Source organism: Amblyraja radiata, chromosome 2 (assembly GCF_010909765.2).
Source record: "Amblyraja radiata isolate CabotCenter1 chromosome 2, sAmbRad1.1.pri, whole genome shotgun sequence".
In the NCBI taxonomy this organism is placed as follows: Eukaryota; Metazoa; Chordata; class Chondrichthyes; order Rajiformes; family Rajidae; genus Amblyraja; species Amblyraja radiata.
The window spans coordinates 85,869,569-85,888,590 of NC_045957.1; the positions used below are offsets into that span (position 1 = coordinate 85,869,569).

The following is a 19,022-nucleotide window of genomic DNA, read 5'->3' on the forward strand; positions in this document are numbered from 1 at the left end:
ATAATTAATGGCATGACCCTTAATAGCATTGATGTACAGAGGGATTTTGGGGCTCAAGCCCATAACTCCCTGAAAGTGTCAACATAATTAGATAAAGTGGTAAAGAAGGCATATGGTAGGCCTGCATTCATAGATCAGGTCTTTGAGTATAAGTGTCAGGAAGTCATGATGCAGCTTTATAGGACTTTGGTTAGACCACATTTAAAATGTTGCATGCAGTTCTGGTCGCTCCATTTCAGGAAGGAAGTGGAGGCTTTGGAAAGGGTGCAGAGGGGGTTGATCAGATTGATGGCTGGATTAGGAGGTAGTAGCTACAGGGCGAGGTTGGAGAATCTTGCTTTCTCTGGAATGCCAGAGGTTGTAGAGAGACCTAATCAAAACATGTTAAATTATGAAAGGCATAGATAGGTTAGACATTCAGAACCTTTTTCCCAGGCTGGAAAAATCTAATAGTGGATTGCATATCTTTAAAATGAGAAGGGCTCAGGTTAAAGGCGATGTAAGGGGTACTCTCCATCCACCATGTGGTGAAGTAAAGGTGTACTTCATACCATTCTGTTTCATTAGGAATTCAAATAAAATGTGCAAAATAGAAGAAGATTGTCCAAAACTACAACTATTTGAAAGTTAAATGTGAGGATGTTTTAAAAGTTGTCGGATAGCTGGCTATTATGTAATAGATGACCCAATGTCTTTAGCCTTCATGCATTTCCTGTGACTATATGTGGTAACTATGGTTTGTATTCGTTTTGCTCCAATATCATTTTTCTTATGTAATGATGTTAGAATTGCAAAATGTAATTGGCACAGTGTCACACCTGGTAGAGCTACTGCCTCACAGCTCCAATGACATGGGTTCATTCCTGAACTCCAGTGCTGTCTGTGTCGAATGTTTATAGTCTCCATATGACCATGTGAATTTTTACCAGGTGCTCTGGTTTCCTCCCATTTCCAAAAATGTACATGGCAGGTCAATTTTTTCACTAAATTATCCCACGTTTGTAGTTTAGTGGTTGAATCTGCGATGGGGAAGAAGTTGATGTGACTGGGGAGAATAAAATGCATTCGGGCATTATTAGTAATTGGTCTTCGATTGTCAGCACAAACTCGGTTCCGAATTACCTGTTTCCATGCTGCAATCATAAATCATAACTTCTGCAATGTTCTTGGGTTTCTTTGTCTTCACAATAGCATTTACTTTTTCTTTGATCAGTTGAAACCTTTTTGTAGATTAATTTGACATAGATAAACAACTTATTTCTCTCCAAACACATACATGCTTTTTTAAACTTTCTGTTCATTTGCGCCTGAAAACATTATTTGAAGTTTTCGTTCATCAGTTTGTGAGGCTGTTGGTACATATTCTCTAAGGTAGACACAAAATGCTGGAGAAACTCAGCGGGTGAGGCAGCGTCTATGGAGAGAAGGAATTGGTGGGAAAGAACAAAAGTAGGTGGAGACAGTGGGACTAGTGGGAGGACTGGAGGGGATGGAGAGAGAGAGCAAGGGCTACCTGAAGTTAGAAAAGTCAACGTTCATACCGCTGGGGTGTAAACTACCCAAGCGAAATATGAGATGCTGTTCCTCCAATTTACACTGGGCCTCGCTCTGATAATGGAGGAGGCCCAGGACAGAAAGGTCAGATTTGGAATGGAAGGGGAAGTTGGGCCACCGGGAGATCAGTTTAGTTAAGACGATCTCTCTGCCTACTTTCTTTCTTTGTCCTACCCCCTCCCCTGACATCAGTCTGAAGAAGGGTCTCGACCGGAAACCCTTTTCTCCATAGATGCTGCCTCACCCGATGAGTTTCTCCAGCTTTTTGTGTCTACCTTCGATTTTACCAGCATCTGCAGTTCTTTCTCAAATGCTCAGACAATTAATTTCTGGAAGTATTGTGTATGAACACAAATCCTATGAATATTAATTGTAATATGGTGCTTATACTCCTTATCCACATTCAAGTTAAAATTAGAACGTGGCTGAGTATCTGGATCATCAATCACCTGGTTCGATGCCACCTTGTAATCACCACGTTGTCAAACTATTCCATTTGATGAAGCCAGTCATTGTAGCTTCCCTTTGCGATAACTTTGTTCTATTCTAATCTATCTTTTCCTTTTTGTTGTTATTCAATGCTTATGGAACAGTTTGAGGTGAGTAGAGGATTGGCTTTCTTCCTGCCTTGCAATGAATTCAGGCATTATAAAATATAGTAATTGTGTAGTTATCTTTAAATATTTATACAATTTTGAAGTATCCATACTCCCTTCAGTACAGCTTCAATTTTCTGATCCAGTCTTTTCCGATCAACATTGGTTGTTTGGTACAATAATCTACTGCCATGGGTAATAGTATTTGGATTATATCTGATCCAAAATCTTCAATATTTATTCTGAATAAGTTTTTGAGTTTACTGCAGTTCATCATTTTGAGTTTACTGCAGTTCATCAGTTCATATTGAGTTTACAGCAGTTCATATTGGCTGAGCTGACAGTATATTGTCATGCCTAATTAAGCAATCTTCTGCCATGACAAAGCTCGTGATGATGCAGTGATACCTCTGTCTTGAAGTTATTCTGCTTTTCCACATTGGTTCTGATGATCTTAATCCATTATAGGGTTCAAGGAAAGTGCGTTCACGTCACGGCCCTGTTTACACCAATCTTTCCACCACTATGCACAAGAAGCACAATAAGCACAAGATGCCATTGTATGCAGATGCCGAGAAATGTGTTCAGCTCTGGCTGAACAATTTCTAATCTTGTGATGTGGACTCGATAAGAATAATCCAGTATTAATCTAACTCTCCATTATTCTTCTGCCTCAATGCACTGTAGACTTGTTCTCTGTAGCTTTTTGATTCAAAATCCTCCCTTCTGTGAAGACATTAAACCACCGGGGTTGCTTTGGGCTTAGACTTGGATATTGAAGATACGTACTGATTTTTCTGATAGCTAAAACCTGTTTTTTTTTAATTTTAAATTGATGTGAGTATGGTGGGCAGCTTTTGTTGAACCTGTAGCAGCTTTCCAAGCCAGCCTCAACTACATGCATTGAATTGTTTGGGAGCTGTAGCCTTCACTACCACTCTGTGATGATAGTTTGTTTATATTTGTTCTCTGGCATTTTGTTTCTCGTATTTATCATCATTACTTCCATACATGGTACATGTGACAATAAACTGACCTTAAAACCTTGAACCTTGATATTGCAATGTTGTCCTTAACATTAGAGTTACTGTATTTCAGTGCCAATTTAGTGTAAACGCCACCCTCCCCGATTCATTAAATTACATAATTGCAATGCCCTTCTTAATGTAATTTACATTTTATTGAACCCATTGTGAGTATAGACACTGCAGTCTCTGCATTATCTATTTAGCCTCAACTACCTCCTCTGGTAGCTTGTTCCATGCACCCACCACCTTTTGTATAAAAAAGTTACCCCTCAGGTTCCCTCTTAAATCTTTCCCTCTGCATTTTAAAGCTATGTCCTCTGGTTCTTGATTCCCCTGCTCAGGGCAAAAGATTCTGTGTGTTTACCCGAACTATTCTTCTCATTACTTTTTTTTTTTACACCCCCTCATTCTCCTGTGCACCAAGGAATAAAGTCCTAACCTGCTCAACCTCTTCTTATGGCTCAGGCGCTCGAGACCTGGCAACATCCTCGTTAATCTTCCCTGCACCCTTTCCAGCTTGACAACATATTTCCTATAATATGGTGACCAAAACTGAACACAATACTCGAAATGTGGCCACACCAGTGTTGTAAACTGCAGCATGACCTCCCAACTTCTATACTCAGTACTCTGATTGGTGATGGCCAATGTGCCAAATGCCTTGTTGACCACACTATCTACTTGTAATGCCACTTTCAAGGCACTTTGTAGTGGCACCCTAAGGTCCCTCTCCTCTACAACACTTACAAGAACCTACCATTCATAGTGTATGTTCTGCCCATGTTAGACTTCCCAAAATGTAACCCCTCATATTTCTCTGAATTATATTCTATCAACCATTCCTCAGCCCACCTGTCCAACTGTTCAAGACCCTGCTGCTATTTTTGACAACCATCTCACTGTCTACAATACCACTTTTATATCATCTGCAAACTTGCTAATCATGCCATGTATGTTCTCATCAAAATCATTGATATCGATGACAAACAACAATGGGCCCAGCACTGAACCCTGAGGCACACCACTCGTCACAGAACTCCAGTTGGACAAACAACCTTCCACTATTACCCACTGCTTCTTTCTATGAAGCTAATTTTCTATCCATTTAACTATCTCTCCTTGGGTCCCATGTGCCTTCCAGAGCAGTCTACCATGCGGAACCTTGGTTGTGGAGAGGATGTTTCCACAAGTGGGAGAGTCCAGGACCAGAAGTCATAGTCTCAGAATAAAAGGACACTCCTTTAGGAAGGAGATGAGAAGGAATTCCTGTAGTCAGAGGGTGGTGAATCTGTGGAATTCATTGCTACAGAAGGCTGTCGAGGCCAGGTCAATGGATATTTTTAAGGCAGAAAGATGGATTCTTGATTAATACAGGTGTCAGGGGTTATGGGGAGAAGACAGGAGAATGGGGTTGAGAGGGAGAGATAGATCAGCCATGATTGAATGGCGGAGTAAACTTGATGGGCTGAATGGCCTAATTCGGCTCCTATCACTTATGAACTAATGAATTTTTGAACGTGAATGCCATATTGAAATGCATATACAACGTCTACAGCTCTGCCCTCATCAGCCTTTTTGGTCATGAACTTACCCAAGGCTTGTTGCTAGTATGCTCAACTAGGTTACTATTGTGTAGGAAGGAATTGCAGATGCTGGCTTATACCAAAGATAGGTACAAAATGCTGGATAACTCAGCAGGTCAGGCAACATCTCTGGGGAAAAGGAATAGATGACGTTTTCGGTGGAGACTATTCTTCAGACTGAGAGTCGGGGGAAAGCAAAACTAGAGATATAAAAAAGTACAAACTAAACAACTAGAGATAAGAAAATATGGAACCCACAATGGTCCATTGCTGTCTGTGGAGAAGGTGATGACGAGTGGCTACAAACAGTGAAACTAAGCAGGACGACAGTGAAACTAGTAGGTTGTCTAGGTTGGGGTTGCTATTGTATTAGGTTGCCTCACAATCCTTGTTTTTTAAACATGGGCAATATGCTATGCTCTTTTGTTACGTATTTGTAATATAAAAGTGGGGTCATATTCTATCTATGTTATGTTAGTGTTGTTTCGGAAATAAACATTGGCTTTCTCTAACCGTACAGCATGCCCGTATTTATCATTTGTCTTTGTCAAACAAGTATATATATTAACTATCCTGCTATTAATGTTGATATTCATGATCAAGAATGTTTGATGCTTTTATCATATTGATCAGATGAGGAAATGTTATACTCACATCATTTTGATGAAAATAAAATTCTCAAAAATTAAAGGAGCCATTTTAGATCAATATTCAAATTTATCAGATCTGTTATTTGCTGATGGCAGCATCACGCCTTAAACGCAAACATATTAAACTTATAGAAATGCTCCCTTAGTATAAGAATATAAAACACAAAAAAGAACAGGAGTAGCGTAGCTTGTTCTGTCATTGAGCAAGATCATTGCTGATTTTCAATCTCAAACATCATTTCCCTTGAATTCTATAACAGTCACCTATCTATTGATCTACCTATCCATTCAGTGATTAAGACTTCATAGTCTCTGAATAGAGAGTTCCAAACATTTACCACCCTTTGAGTGGACATTTCAGACCCGAACCTTATTTCACCACTGCGACGCGTCTTTGAGAATCCTCAATCAGGGTAAATATCCTCCCGTGCATTGATTTTGTTGAGCCTATGGGCCTGTCCCACGCCAATTTTTTTTTTTTTAGGCAACTGCCGGCGACTGTCATAGTCATAGCAGGTCACCAAAAAAACGGCAACAAACTACGTCATCCTGGCAACAACTTATGACAGTGCCTGTAGTTGCCTAAAAAATCACGTAAGTGAGAGACCCATAAAGATTAATTTACATTTCAAAAGATCACCTCACATTCTTATAAACAATAGCAAGGCCCAAGCTACTCTGTCAGTCCTCGCATGACAAACATGCCCTCCCGAAAACCAGATCGCTGAATCTTTGTTGCACTCTCTCTATAATAATTATATAATTTTTTTAATATGGTGACTATACTAGTACAGAATGCTCGAGATGCAATGTCAAAAATCGCAACAATGTTTATTTGTCCTTTGCACCAGTTGTGAACCGAAACAATGAAATTCTGCAAATTGCTGCAAATTTACAGGCATGTAAGATGCGACAACAACAGCAACAATAAATATTAATTATATTATCAGATATTCCAAGTAAACCAGGGCATGATAGTGCAATCCTAGTAGTGCAAAGTCCATAATGGTTTGGTGCTGAGATAGAATTGTGGTTAGGGTTATGCAGAAGAGTTGGAGAACCGAATAGTTGATGGGTAGAAGCCATTCGCGAACAGCTGGAAGTAATGGTCTGTATCGTCTCCCTGATGGTAGCAGCGAGAAGAGAGTATGGCCATGGTAGTGTGAGTCTTCTAAATAACAAAAGTTGAATTCTGAAATGTGCCATGTCATGTCTGTTGGGACTAATCATGCATTCTTGTACAATTCAATTATTCTAACACAATCTTTTCCGACAGGTTTCTCAACAACATAGGCTTCTTTCTTCCATTGCTAATGATGCTGGCGTGGTTGATTTCCATGGCTTCCCTGGTGCGGAATCTTGTGTTTGAAAAGGAGCTTAGGCTGGAAGAGGTAATTAAATATATGGAGCTCCTGAGATTATGTTTTGTCTGTTGTGCAAGAAATTCACATGAGAATTTTAGTGCAAGCTGCTAAATGAATGCATTATTATGGTTGAAGGTAAGCTAAAACATGAATTTAAATATTTTGAGGACTATCTTGTGAAGCAGGTGAAAATCATGATTGCAAATGCTATATGGCCATAAAATGCACATTGTACGGTCAAATCACCAGGTATAGTCTCCTGTGTCCAATTTCTCACCACCCAACATACTTGTAAGCCCACTGGCTATTAACGTAGCTGAGCTGATATCCAAATGTACAGAGCATGTGCCACCAAATCGCCTATATGCTTCTTACACATACCAATCGGAGGCCATATATCTCTTTCAGTATCATATTGTCATGTATAAAAAAACAGGGCAGAAGATGTCATGATCTTCCATATGCCAAACTGGCAAAATGTATTACATCAATCCACTTTCTTCAGTTTGCTGGTATTGTATAGATGGATCTGATAGCCAGTTGGGAGACCCTCAGATCTCCATCAAATTACACTTTTTATCATTTATTTTGCTCATTTTAGGGGATTTGTAAAGTAGTCAAAATATGGTAATTTTTTTCAAAAATGTATTTGAAAATAACTCTGTTGACCATTGCTAAATATACTATATATTTGTGTCAATCTTTCATATTCTATTTCCAAAATCCATTCTAATTACTACAATGGAAGAAAGGCATAGTGAAATACATGAGCCTAATATAGATAGGTTATGAAGGATGAGCATGTGGCCATCTCTGACAGAATTGGTTTATGTGAACTCAATTTCCTGGGTGGCCATTATCAGCTTGCCTTCCTTCAAATGTCTCAGCAATGTTGTGTCTGGTTCATTTGAAAAATGATAATACCAGTAAACTGGCCCCTATTAAGGGCTGAACATTCCAGATCTCTCCCTTAAAAAAAGTGTGCTAAAGAATCTCAGCCAGTCTGGCAGAATCTCTGGATAACGTGGATAGGTGATGTTTTGTGTTGGGACCCTTCTTCTGATTGACCTCTCCCTAGCGTTAAGCCCCTGTCCCACTTACGTTTCCTTGGCACGCTAATTACGCGACCACGTGGTCGCGTTGAGGCGCGACGGTCCCGCGAAGGTCCCGCACAATTTCATGCGCCCGCACAGCCGTCTGGAGCGCGTGACGTCATTTGAAGATGGACACAAAATGCCGGAGTAACTCAGCGGGACCGACAGCATCTCTGGAGAGAAGGAATGGGTGACGGTTCGTGTCGAGACTCTTCTTCAGTCTGAAAGAAGGGTCTTGACCCAAATAGTCACCCATTGCTTCTCTCCAGAGATGCTGCCGGTCCCGCTGAGTTACTTCTGCATTTTGTGTCTATCTTCAATTTTCTTGGCCCCGCTCTGGGAGTAGAAGTGGGGGCGGATCCCCCCACCTCTCCCCTCTGCAATTAAAACTGCAACTTCAGAAAAATTCCTTTATTTGCGCTCTTGTTTACTGATGGTACATTATGTAGTCTCCATTATTGTGCACAGTTTCGAAATATGTTTGGAGTTTGGAGGTCTCTAACAGTATTTTATATTTTACAGTACATGAAGATTCTGGGAGTGAAACCGGTAACCAACTTTCTGGTCTGGTTTTTGGACAACTTCATCATCTTGATATTCAGCAGTGCTGCCATCACTATTATCCTTAAAGCAGGCCACATTCTCCCAAACAGTAATGGATTCATAGTTTTCCTCTATTTTGTGGATTTTGGAGCTTCAGTTATTTCATTGGGCTACTTGATTTCAACCTTTTTCAGCCATGCTAATACAGCAGCCCTCAGTGCCTGTTTGCTCTACATCATTACCTTCTTTCCCTACATGGTTTTTGTTGTCGTACAGAACCAGCTCAACTTTACCAGCCAGATTCTAATCGTAAGTAGTGCAAGCCATTTTGTAACACCCTGCACATTTCTGCAGTTATGACTTAAATGATATCTGAAATTGATATTCTTTAGAGGAATGTCAATCTGTGCTACATCAAGCCAAGTTTCAAATGCAAAGAAAGATTCATATTTTTTCAGGAAAACATGAGGAATGGTGCATTGTGACAGACCTGTTAAAATATGTAAAAAGAGGGATAATAAAGATACTAATAGTAATTACAGCAATTGAAAAGTGCACAAAGATGGGCTGGAGATCTAAGAACAAATTTTTTTTTTTTGCTTGGATTTGTTGGGTAGAGAGAGCCCAATACTGCAGGACTTCTTTGTTATCTTAAAGTGGGGTGGCCTTAGCAAATTACCTAATTTGATGACGTCTGATGGCACTACCGTCCTAATAATGTAATAGAACGCTATTTCGCATGGCGTGTGTAACTTAGTCATGTTATACGTTTATCTTGTTAATTAAGTAACAGTTGGAGTTGAGCAGGAAACGAGTTTTCAGAAGTCTAACAGCAGGCAGACATATTGTAGAATGGAATTTGGGGCTGTAGATTGTATTGGCAGAAATGATGACTCTATAGATTTTTTAACCATATGTTGCGAGTGGGAAATGGAATTTGAATGATGCGAGAACAGAACCAATAGTTGGGTCAAAGGTAAATGCCAGCATCGATCGGATGGGGCAAATGGCTAGTTTCCATACAGTTTTCACTATGTAATTCGATGTCAGTGATGAATCTACATATTTTTCATAAAGACTCTTACCACATTAGGTTGTATAAATTTTAACTAATATAGTTATTATATATGATATATAAACCTTATAACACTTAAAACTATTAGTAATAATTTTATTAAAATCTAAATTCCATCTAGTGTCTCTTATGCACAACTGCATTCAGCCAGGGAGCCTATATTATCACTCTTTTTGAAGGGGAAGGACCAGGTAAGAAACTTATGAGATGTGTTATCAACTTGTTTGACATTATGATGATAAAAACTATGAGGAAAATATAATTTGACTTGTGTATTCTGTATTGATTGTGGCATTGAATGGAAAGCAAAGTAATAAAACTTCCTGCTAAATATTTGATTCAAAGTAAGATCTATTTAAAAAATTCAAATATCTCATTTGAAAGACTAAATTCTATTAAAAAAAATATGATTTTCTCGGAACATGAATCTTTATTTCCGCCTCATCCGCTGAGTTTCTCCAGCATTTTTGTCTACCTTTATTTCTGGGTGTCATTTTTTATCACTAAAATAAATAAATATTTTTGGCAGATGTTTATGCTTTTCAACTTAAATTCTAATGCTCCTTTGTCATCCTCCATTTGTCTTTTTGCCAAATCATCCCTGAATTTGAAAACTGAAAACTTTATTTCCATGAAATATACCTTTAGTACATAGAACATTACAGCATAGAAACAAGCCCTTTGGCCATTCATCTCTGCGCTAATCATGATGCAAATCTATCTAATCTCGTTTACATGTTCATTTTGTGTATCACTCTATTCCCTGCCTGTTCATGTCTGCCGAAGAGTTTGGAAACATTGTCATGGTATCTGCTTCTGCCACCTCCCTTGGCATAATGTTCCAGGCACCTACAGCACTCCGTGTAAAAAAAAAACCCTGCTTTGTAGATCTTTATCCCCCCCCCCCCCCCTTCACCTTCAACCGATGCCCTCTAATATTTGACATTTCCACCCTCGGTAAAACATTATGACACGCCTCGCTACTGATGCCTCTCATTATCGTATATACATCTGTACTATCTCCTTTACCACTCTATCCACATGTTGACACTTTTAGGAAGTTGTGGATATGCACGCCAAGATCCATCCATACATTAATATTCTAGTGCACCAACATTTAATATTTTCCTTTGTCTTGCATTCCACCTCCCAAAATAAAAATCCTGTAAACTTCGATGTCTTCATATTTTCTTCACATGTAAAAAGTGTGGCTATCCTTAATGTCATTATAACAAGGATGATATTGATTGACTTGCTACAGCAAAATTCATCTTATTAACCAATTAATTTCAGGGAACAATATTTATAAGAATTCTTACAATTATGGTGGAAAGAAGAAATGTAGGGAAAAAGCTCAGGTCTAGCAAGTTATCCCTTATTATAATATCCATTTTTATTGTTGAATTCATTATTACTCGAAAATAGGTCTGGGATTGCAGTCTGCTATTACCTCTTGCTGTTTGCTTCCAAAGCAGACATGGTAAAAAACAAATTCGGATGACTCCTGCATGCAGCTAATACCAATCATGTTCTTCATCCTTTACCGTCCAGCTAACATCAGAAGTAACTGGTTGGCTCAGTTTAAAAGGATGTGCAATGACTCTCCACGCAATGCCAGTGTAGAAAGGATAAGGGAACTGAGTGTTCTGATGGAAAAGATGAAGAAGAGAAGCAATGTATGCTTTTGCAGGGGATTAGGAAGCCACATCTGTTTAAAGAGATTTGTTGGATGTCACAGAATACAACAATTTGTTGTCCAGCATATGGGTAGAGCAGTTGAGATGGAAGCTTGGAAGAGTTTCAGTGATGCCATATTCAATGATGTTGCTTTATTTTTTCTGAATGACGGCAATCATGATCCCACTGTCACCTTACTGGTGCCCTTAAAGTTATCTGTCAACTAGTACTCAGTCTGATTTTAATCGCTGAATTGCTCAGTGTCACCTGTGACTCTACCATCAAAGTTCAACAGCCTTCCACCAATCAACCACAACATTAGCATTGTGCAGAAGGAATGAAATAGACAATTGAGGGATTGTTCAAGGGTGAATACTTGATATTTACAACTTCTTATCTAAAAGCAGTTGCATAGAAAGTTTACTACTTTCCTCTTTCTCTCTTAATCTTCCTCCTGCACTTCATTTGGGATATGGGAAGAAACCAGAGCACGAAGCAGAAATATGCGTGATCTTGGGGAGAACATAATATGTGATATAACATAATGTTCACTAGTTTAAAATCTGAACATATTATAAACCTGCTGTCGTATCTTTGCAGAATTGGATCTAGTCAGAGATTTACTTTTGTTTACAAAATGGACTTTTATGTTCCAGGAATCCAATGGAATAACATGTATGAAGTCATTGGGAGTGCAGATAATGTGTCTTTTGCGTGGGTTTGCTGGATGATTGTAATCGATTCACTGATATATCTCATTCTTGGCTGGTATCTACATAACATCTTCCCTGGTAAGAAAAACAATCTTTTTTAATTGTAATTGTCATTGCAAATTTGTAATGATTTATATCATTAGTTTGGGGGAACACATTTACTTTAAAAGATGAAAGACAATTATTTAAAAAAAGCCAAGGGCTACATGGTTATTTACAGAGGCAATCTGGAATGTACTTACTGAAATTCATGTTGCTGTAGATTGTTTATTTATAATAAATTACTTTAATAAGGATTACATTAGAACATTGTGGAAGATAGTTAAAGTCACTATAATACGAACAAAGAATAATTCGTTGTTTTCTAATGGTTTAAAGCAATACATTGTAGAATGCTTTACAAAATCTTAAAGATTATGGCCAATTTTCTGTGTACTATTGCCAATTTTTCATTCTAAACTTGTCTGTTAATTCCACGCACCTCTCTTTTTGTCGGAACATTATATTTTTCTTCAAATTATCATGGTGCTATATTTGGGATTATATTCTAATGGGAATTGTTATGACTAAAGAGGTCTTGTTTTATTTGGAATTATCTGTAAGATCTATAGAAGATAGAGGAAAAACATCACAAGAACAGGTCCTTCGACCCACAATGTCTGCGTCAAATCTACTTGCACATGATCCATACCTCTCCATTCCCAGAATATCCATGTGTCTATCTAAAAACGTAAATGCCACCCTGGTATCTGCCTCCACCAACATCCCTGGTAGTGTGTTCTAGGCACCCACCACCCTCTGAGTAATAACCTTGCCCTGCACATCACATTTATACTTTGTCCTTTTCACTTTAAAACTATGCCCTCTCGCCTTTGATATTTCCACCGAGAAAAAGGTTTTGACTCTCTACCCTCTCTATACCTCCCACAATGTTATATACTTCTATCAGGTTTTCCCTCAAACCCCAGCATTCCAAATAGGGTATCCAAGTCTCCTTATATCGAATACCCTCTATTGCTGGCAACATTCTGGCAAACCTCTTCTGCACCCTCTCCAAAGCCTCCACACCATTCCTGCAATGAGGTCATGGGAACTGCAAAGGCAGCTTAACCAAAGTCCAATAAAGATACAATGTGACTTTGTGACTCTTATAGTTAATGTCCCAACCAATGAAGGCAAGCACATCATATGCCTTCTTTACTACCTATTTTTGTCTTTCCATATTCAGGGTTCTAAAGATTTGGACCCTAAGATTGTTCTGTACATCAAGGGTCATGCCTTTAATTGTATATATTGTCCCCTTACTATTGACCTCCCAAAGTGCAACACCTCACACGTGATCAGATTAAACTCTATCTAAATCCCCCAGTTTACTTTGGCTGTATTCCTCACAGCCCTCTAATACAGCTATCTGGGTATCGACTGTAAATTTTGTAGCTGAACCATCTACATTTATGTTTAAGTAATCAGATATCCAGCTTGAATAAAGACCTTCCACCATAACACTCTGTCTTCTATCAGAAAGCCGGTTCTAAATCCATACGATCAAGCCACTGTGAATTGTGCCTTTCCTCTTGAACTATGTATAAAAGCAGTATTCCAACCACAGTTTAACCAATGCATTGTACAATTTTGTTATCACATTCTTGTTAAATACAAAAATATAATATATAAATATAACATAGAAATCCTTTTTCCTTTTTCATGACCATTTCTACTAGCATAGAAACATAGAAAAGAAACATAGAAAAATAGGTGCAGGAGTAGGCCATTCGGCCCTTCGAGCCAACACCGCAATTCAATATGATCATGGCTAATCACTTAAAATCAATACCCCATTCCTGCATTTTCCCCATATCCCTTGATTCCTTAAGCCCGAAGAGTTAAATCTCACCCCCTCTTGAAAAACCCCAGTGAAATAGCCCCCACTGCCTCCTGTGGCAGAGAATTACTCTGCACTCTCTCAATAGCAATAATGTCCTTCCTCAAATTGTGACCAAAATTCTACACAATAGTCCAGGTGTGGTCTCACCAGGGCAGCAGGACTGCAGTAGGACCTCCTTGCTCCTAAACTCAAATCCTGTTGCAAGTAGGACTAACATGCCATTAGCTTTCTTCACTGCCTGCTATACCTGCATGCTTACTTTCAGTGACTGATGTACAAACACACCCAGGTCTCGTTGAACCCCCCCCCCCCTTTCCTAATCTGACACCTTTCAGATAATAATCTGCCTTCCTGTTCTTGCCACCAAAGTGGATAACCTCACTTTTATCCACATTATACTGCATCTGCCATGCATCTTCCCACTCACCCAACCTATCCAAGTCACCCTGCAGCCTCATAGCATCCTCCTTGCAGCTCTCACTGCCACCCAGCTTTGTGTCATTCGCAAACTTGGAGATGTCACATTTAATTCCGTCATCTAAATCGTTAATATTTATTGTAAATAACTGGGGTCCCAGCACCAAGCCTTGCAGCACCCCACTAGTCACTACCTGCCATTCTGAAAAGGACCCGTTGTTTCCGACTCTTTACGTCCTGTATGCCAACCAGTTCTCTATCCATGTCAATACCATACCCCCAATACCATGTGCTCTAATTTTGCACACTAATCTCTTGTGTGGGACCTTGTCAAAGGCTTTTTGAAAGTCCAGATACACCACATCCACTGGCTCTCCCATATCCATTCTACTTGCTACATCCTCAAAAAATTCCAGAAGATTCGTCAAGCATGAGTTTCCCTTCATAAATCCATGCTGATTTTGACCGATCCTGTCACAGCTTTCCAAATGCGCTGATATAACATCTTTAATAAACTTCCCCACTATCGATGTAAGGATAACTGGTTTATAATTCCCCATTTTGTCTCTCCCTCCTTTCTTAAAATGTGGAGTTACATAGGCTACCCTCCAGTCCACAGGAACTGATCCAGAGTCGTGAGAACATTGATCACCATTGCATCCACAATTTCTAGGGCCACCTCCTTGAGTACTCTGGGATGCAGACCTTCAGGCCCTGGGGATTTATCAGCCCAACAGTTTACCTAACACTATTTCCTGACTAATGTGGATTCCCTTCAGTTCCACCCTCTGACTAGATCCTCGGTCCCCTAGTATTTCTGGGAGATTGTTTATGTCTTCCTTAGTGAAGACAGAACTAAAGTACTCATTTAACTGTTCCGCCATTTCCTTGTTTCCCATTATAAATTCACCAGATCCTGACTGTAAGGGATCTACATTTGTCTTCACTAATCTTTTCCTTTTTACATATCTAAATATGCTTTAAGAGTTTTTATATTCCCCACGTTTTCTTTCATGCTCTCCTTCCCCTCCCCCCCCCTCTGTTTAACCATATAACCATATAACAATTACAGCACGGAAACAGGCCATCTCGGCCCTACAAGTCCGTGCGGAACACTTCTTTTCCCCTAGTCCCATCTACCTGCACTCAGACCATAACCCTCCATTCCTTTCCCATCCATATACCTATCCAATTTATTTTTAAATGATAAAATCGAACCTGCCTCCACCACTTCCACTGGAAGCTCATTCCACACAGCTACCACTCTCTGAGTAAAGAAGTTCCCCCTCATGTTACCCCTAAACTTCTGTCCCTTAATTCTGAAGTCATGTCCGCTTGTTTGAATCTTCCCTACTCTCAATGGGAAAAGCTTATCCACGTCAACTCTGTCTATCCCTCTCATCATTTTAAAGACCTCTATCAAGTCCCCCCTTAACCTTCTGCGCTCCAAAGAATAAAGACCTAACATTCAACCTTTCTCTGTAACTTAGTTGCTGAAACCCAGGCAACATTCTAGTAAATCTCCTCTGTACTCTCTCTATTTTGTTGACATCCTTCCTATAATTGGGCGACCAAAATTGTACACCATACTCCAGAATTGGTCTCACCAATGCCTTGTACAATTTTAACATTACATCACAACTTCTATACTCAATGCTCTGATTTATAAAGGTGTTTAACCCCTTTGTTGAGTTCGAAATTTCTCCCAGTCCTCCGGTTTGATACTTTATCTGGGCAATTAATATGCCTCTTCCTTGGATTTAACACTATCCTTGATTTCCCTTGTTAGCCACGGTTGAGCCGCCTTCCCCGTTTTATTTTTTCACCAGACAGGGATGAACAATTTTTTTTATTTAGCAGTTACCACTTTTAAAGATGGAGCAGTTCTGTCTGTTTGAGCAATCTGGGTTACAGAAATTCAATTGGAAAAGGCTTACATTGTGACCATCCTTTGTACCAAGCAGAAAATATCCAACCAAATATAAAAAGCTGGTGTACATCTGCTTTAAAATGAACATATGTAATTTCTTTCCCCATAGATCACATCTGTTGCCTGTATTTCAGGCACCCATCTCTATTTACGATAACCTCAAATTTATGAAGCATTTCTATGAATAGAAAATAAGGGAGATCTCATTACATATTCCTAAGCTGTTTCACTCTAACAGTATTGGTTTACCGTGATTCCCTCAACCATTGTATTGAAGTTTCAGTCATTCAAATACTATTTAGCACAATCTCTATAACAAAATACTGTGCAAAAACTTAAAAATCTATTAATACACCATAATTTTGGTGGTATTTTTTATTAAATTAAATCACATTAATTTATTTTAGGATTAAATTTAATGTCAATTTTGTGTAATGAAAATGACACTGATTCACCTTTGTGCTCCTTTTCCCTTCAAAAATTACGATATGTATGAAATGCTTTTTCATGAAAATGTTTGCCTGCAAATGCATTTATCTATGTGCATATAAAAAGCTATGTATTAATGATGTGTCAGGTTTAACTGTACCTTTCTTACTTTAGGTAAATGTGGAACCCGCAGACCTTGGTATTTCCCATTCACAAGTTCGTATTGGATGAATCTGCATAGTTGTGCAAAAAGACATGATAGGAAGATAGGAGAAGGCTACTGGGCACAAAATCTGAACAATTACAACCAGCAAATGAATGCAAAGGGTAACATTTAACTTTTGTGGCCCCATCATTTCCTTATCAGAGAACCCACTTAAAAAATATAGCTAAGAAAGCAAACAGCTGCAGGTGATAAAAATCTGTATTAAAAACATGCAATGCTGGAAATACTCAACAGATCAGGCAGCATTCATGCAGAGAGAAAGATGATTTCTGGGAAATCAATCCTAATAAAGGCTATTAGGGAAATAGTAACGCTGATTTTCCTCTGTCCTATATCCACAAAATCTTCTAGGCTTACAGCCCTCTAAGATATCCATGCTCCTTGAATCTGGCCTCTTGGACAAATGACACTCTTTCCATTTAATTTGCTCCATGATAGATGTTGTGTTCTTAGGCATTGAGGCCATACATTCTAAAAGTTCTTCTTTAAATCTTCCCAGTAATTTGCATTTGTTCTCCTCAGAACTCAAAACTGTGAAATTTCACTCTGAAACTCTCATTCATCCACTATCCACTTCCGTCCCAAGCCACTTTTCTCCTCCCTGAACTTTTCGTATTGTTAGTTTGTGTGTGATTTGGATGATAATCTGGAAATTAGTTTCCCAGAAGCACAAAATGTTAATTTATCCCTCTTTTTCCAGGAAACCTCTTTACAAGAAAAACCTCTATTATCCATTTTCAATGTTGTAAACTTAACATGGAGCACAGCAACATTATTCAGTCCTCCTCCTCCAATATTGTTGCAATTCAGTTCAAAATCTCCCTTATTGGATAATGAAGTAGATTTTCAAAGTCTACAGAGAGATATATGCCAGTTGGAAGAGTGGGCTGAAAGATGGCAGATGGAGTTTAATGCTGATAAGTGTGAGGTGCTACATCTTGGCAGGACAAATCAAAATAGGATGTACATGGTAAATGGTAGGGAATTGAAGAATGCAGTTGAACAGAGGGATCTGGGAATAACTGCACAGTTCCCTGAAGGTGGAATCTCATGTAGATAGGGTGGTAAAGAAGGCTTTTGGTGTGCTGGCCTTTATAAATCAGAGCATTGAGTATAGAAGTTGGGATGTAATGTTAAAATTGTACAAGGCATTGGTGAGGCCAATTCTGGAATATGGTGTACAATTTTGGTCGCCCAATTATAGGAAGGATGTCAACAAAATAGAGAGAAACAGAGGAGATTTACTAGAATGTTGCCTGGGTTTCAGCAACTAAGTTACAGAGAAAGGTTGAACAAGTTAGGTCTTTATTCTTTGGAGCGCAGAAGGTTAAGGGGGACTTGATAGAGGTCTTTAAAATGATGAGAGGGATAGACAGAGTTGACGAGGATAAGCTTTTCCCACTGAGAGTAGGGCAGATTCAAATAAGAGGACATGACTTGAGAATTAAGGGACAGAAGTTTAGGGGTAACATGAGGGGGAACTTTACTCAGAGAGTGGTAGCTGTGTGGAATGAGCTTCCAGTGAATGTGGTGGAGGCAGGTTCAATTTTATCATTTAAAAATAAATTGGATAGTTATATGGACGGGAAAGGAATGGAGGGTTATGGTCTGAGTGCAGGTAGATGGGACTAGGGGAGAATACGTGTTCGGCACGGACTAGAAGGGCCGAGATGGCCTGTTTCTGTGCTGTAATTGTTATATGGTTATTCTGGCACTAGGTCACCATCATTTCATATGAGACTCGCAAATCAGCTTACTAAGGATGCTAGCCCATAATTACTGAATTAAACATGTACAACTAAACACATTCTCTCCTCCCCAATTTAAAGACTGCTAACTGACTTATGGAAATATTTCCACTTGATCCTCACCGAGCAAAAGCATTAAAACTATTAATTGTAGTCAGTGTCTGTGGTTTGTTATTGGTTGCACCGGATTCAATCCTGCAAGGCCAATCAAGATTTGAAGGAAACAGATTCTCTTCCCGATCACTCTTGTGTTTTTTTTCATGGTGTCAACTTTCACTCCAAGTTTAGAAAAACGGAACTGCAGATGCTGATTTACAAAAAAATGACACAAAGTGCTGGAGTAACTCAGCAGGTCAGGCAGCATCTCTGGAGAATATGGATAGGTGACATTTTAGGTTGGGGCCCTTCTTCAGACTGATATTTTGGATCAGAGCCCTTCTTCTAAAGAAGAGTCCTGACCGGACACATCACCTACCCATGTTCTCCAGAGACGCTGCCTGGCCCGCAGAG

The 19,022-nt window shown here is 39.1% G+C and overlaps 1 protein-coding gene across 1 annotated transcript in view; it reads left to right on the top strand.

Annotated features, from left to right (window-relative positions):
• abca13 (ATP binding cassette subfamily A member 13) overlaps positions 1 to 19,022 on the top strand; it is a 235,128-nt gene that overhangs the window by 144,855 nt on the left and 71,251 nt on the right. The window contains exons 34-38 of the mRNA XM_033049779.1: positions 6,688 to 6,802; positions 8,392 to 8,721; positions 9,609 to 9,678; positions 11,821 to 11,955; positions 16,713 to 16,865. Coding sequence (XP_032905670.1) covers positions 6,688 to 6,802; positions 8,392 to 8,721; positions 9,609 to 9,678; positions 11,821 to 11,955; positions 16,713 to 16,865 — 803 coding nt within the window. The remainder of the gene's footprint in view (positions 1 to 6,687; positions 6,803 to 8,391; positions 8,722 to 9,608; positions 9,679 to 11,820; positions 11,956 to 16,712; positions 16,866 to 19,022) is intronic.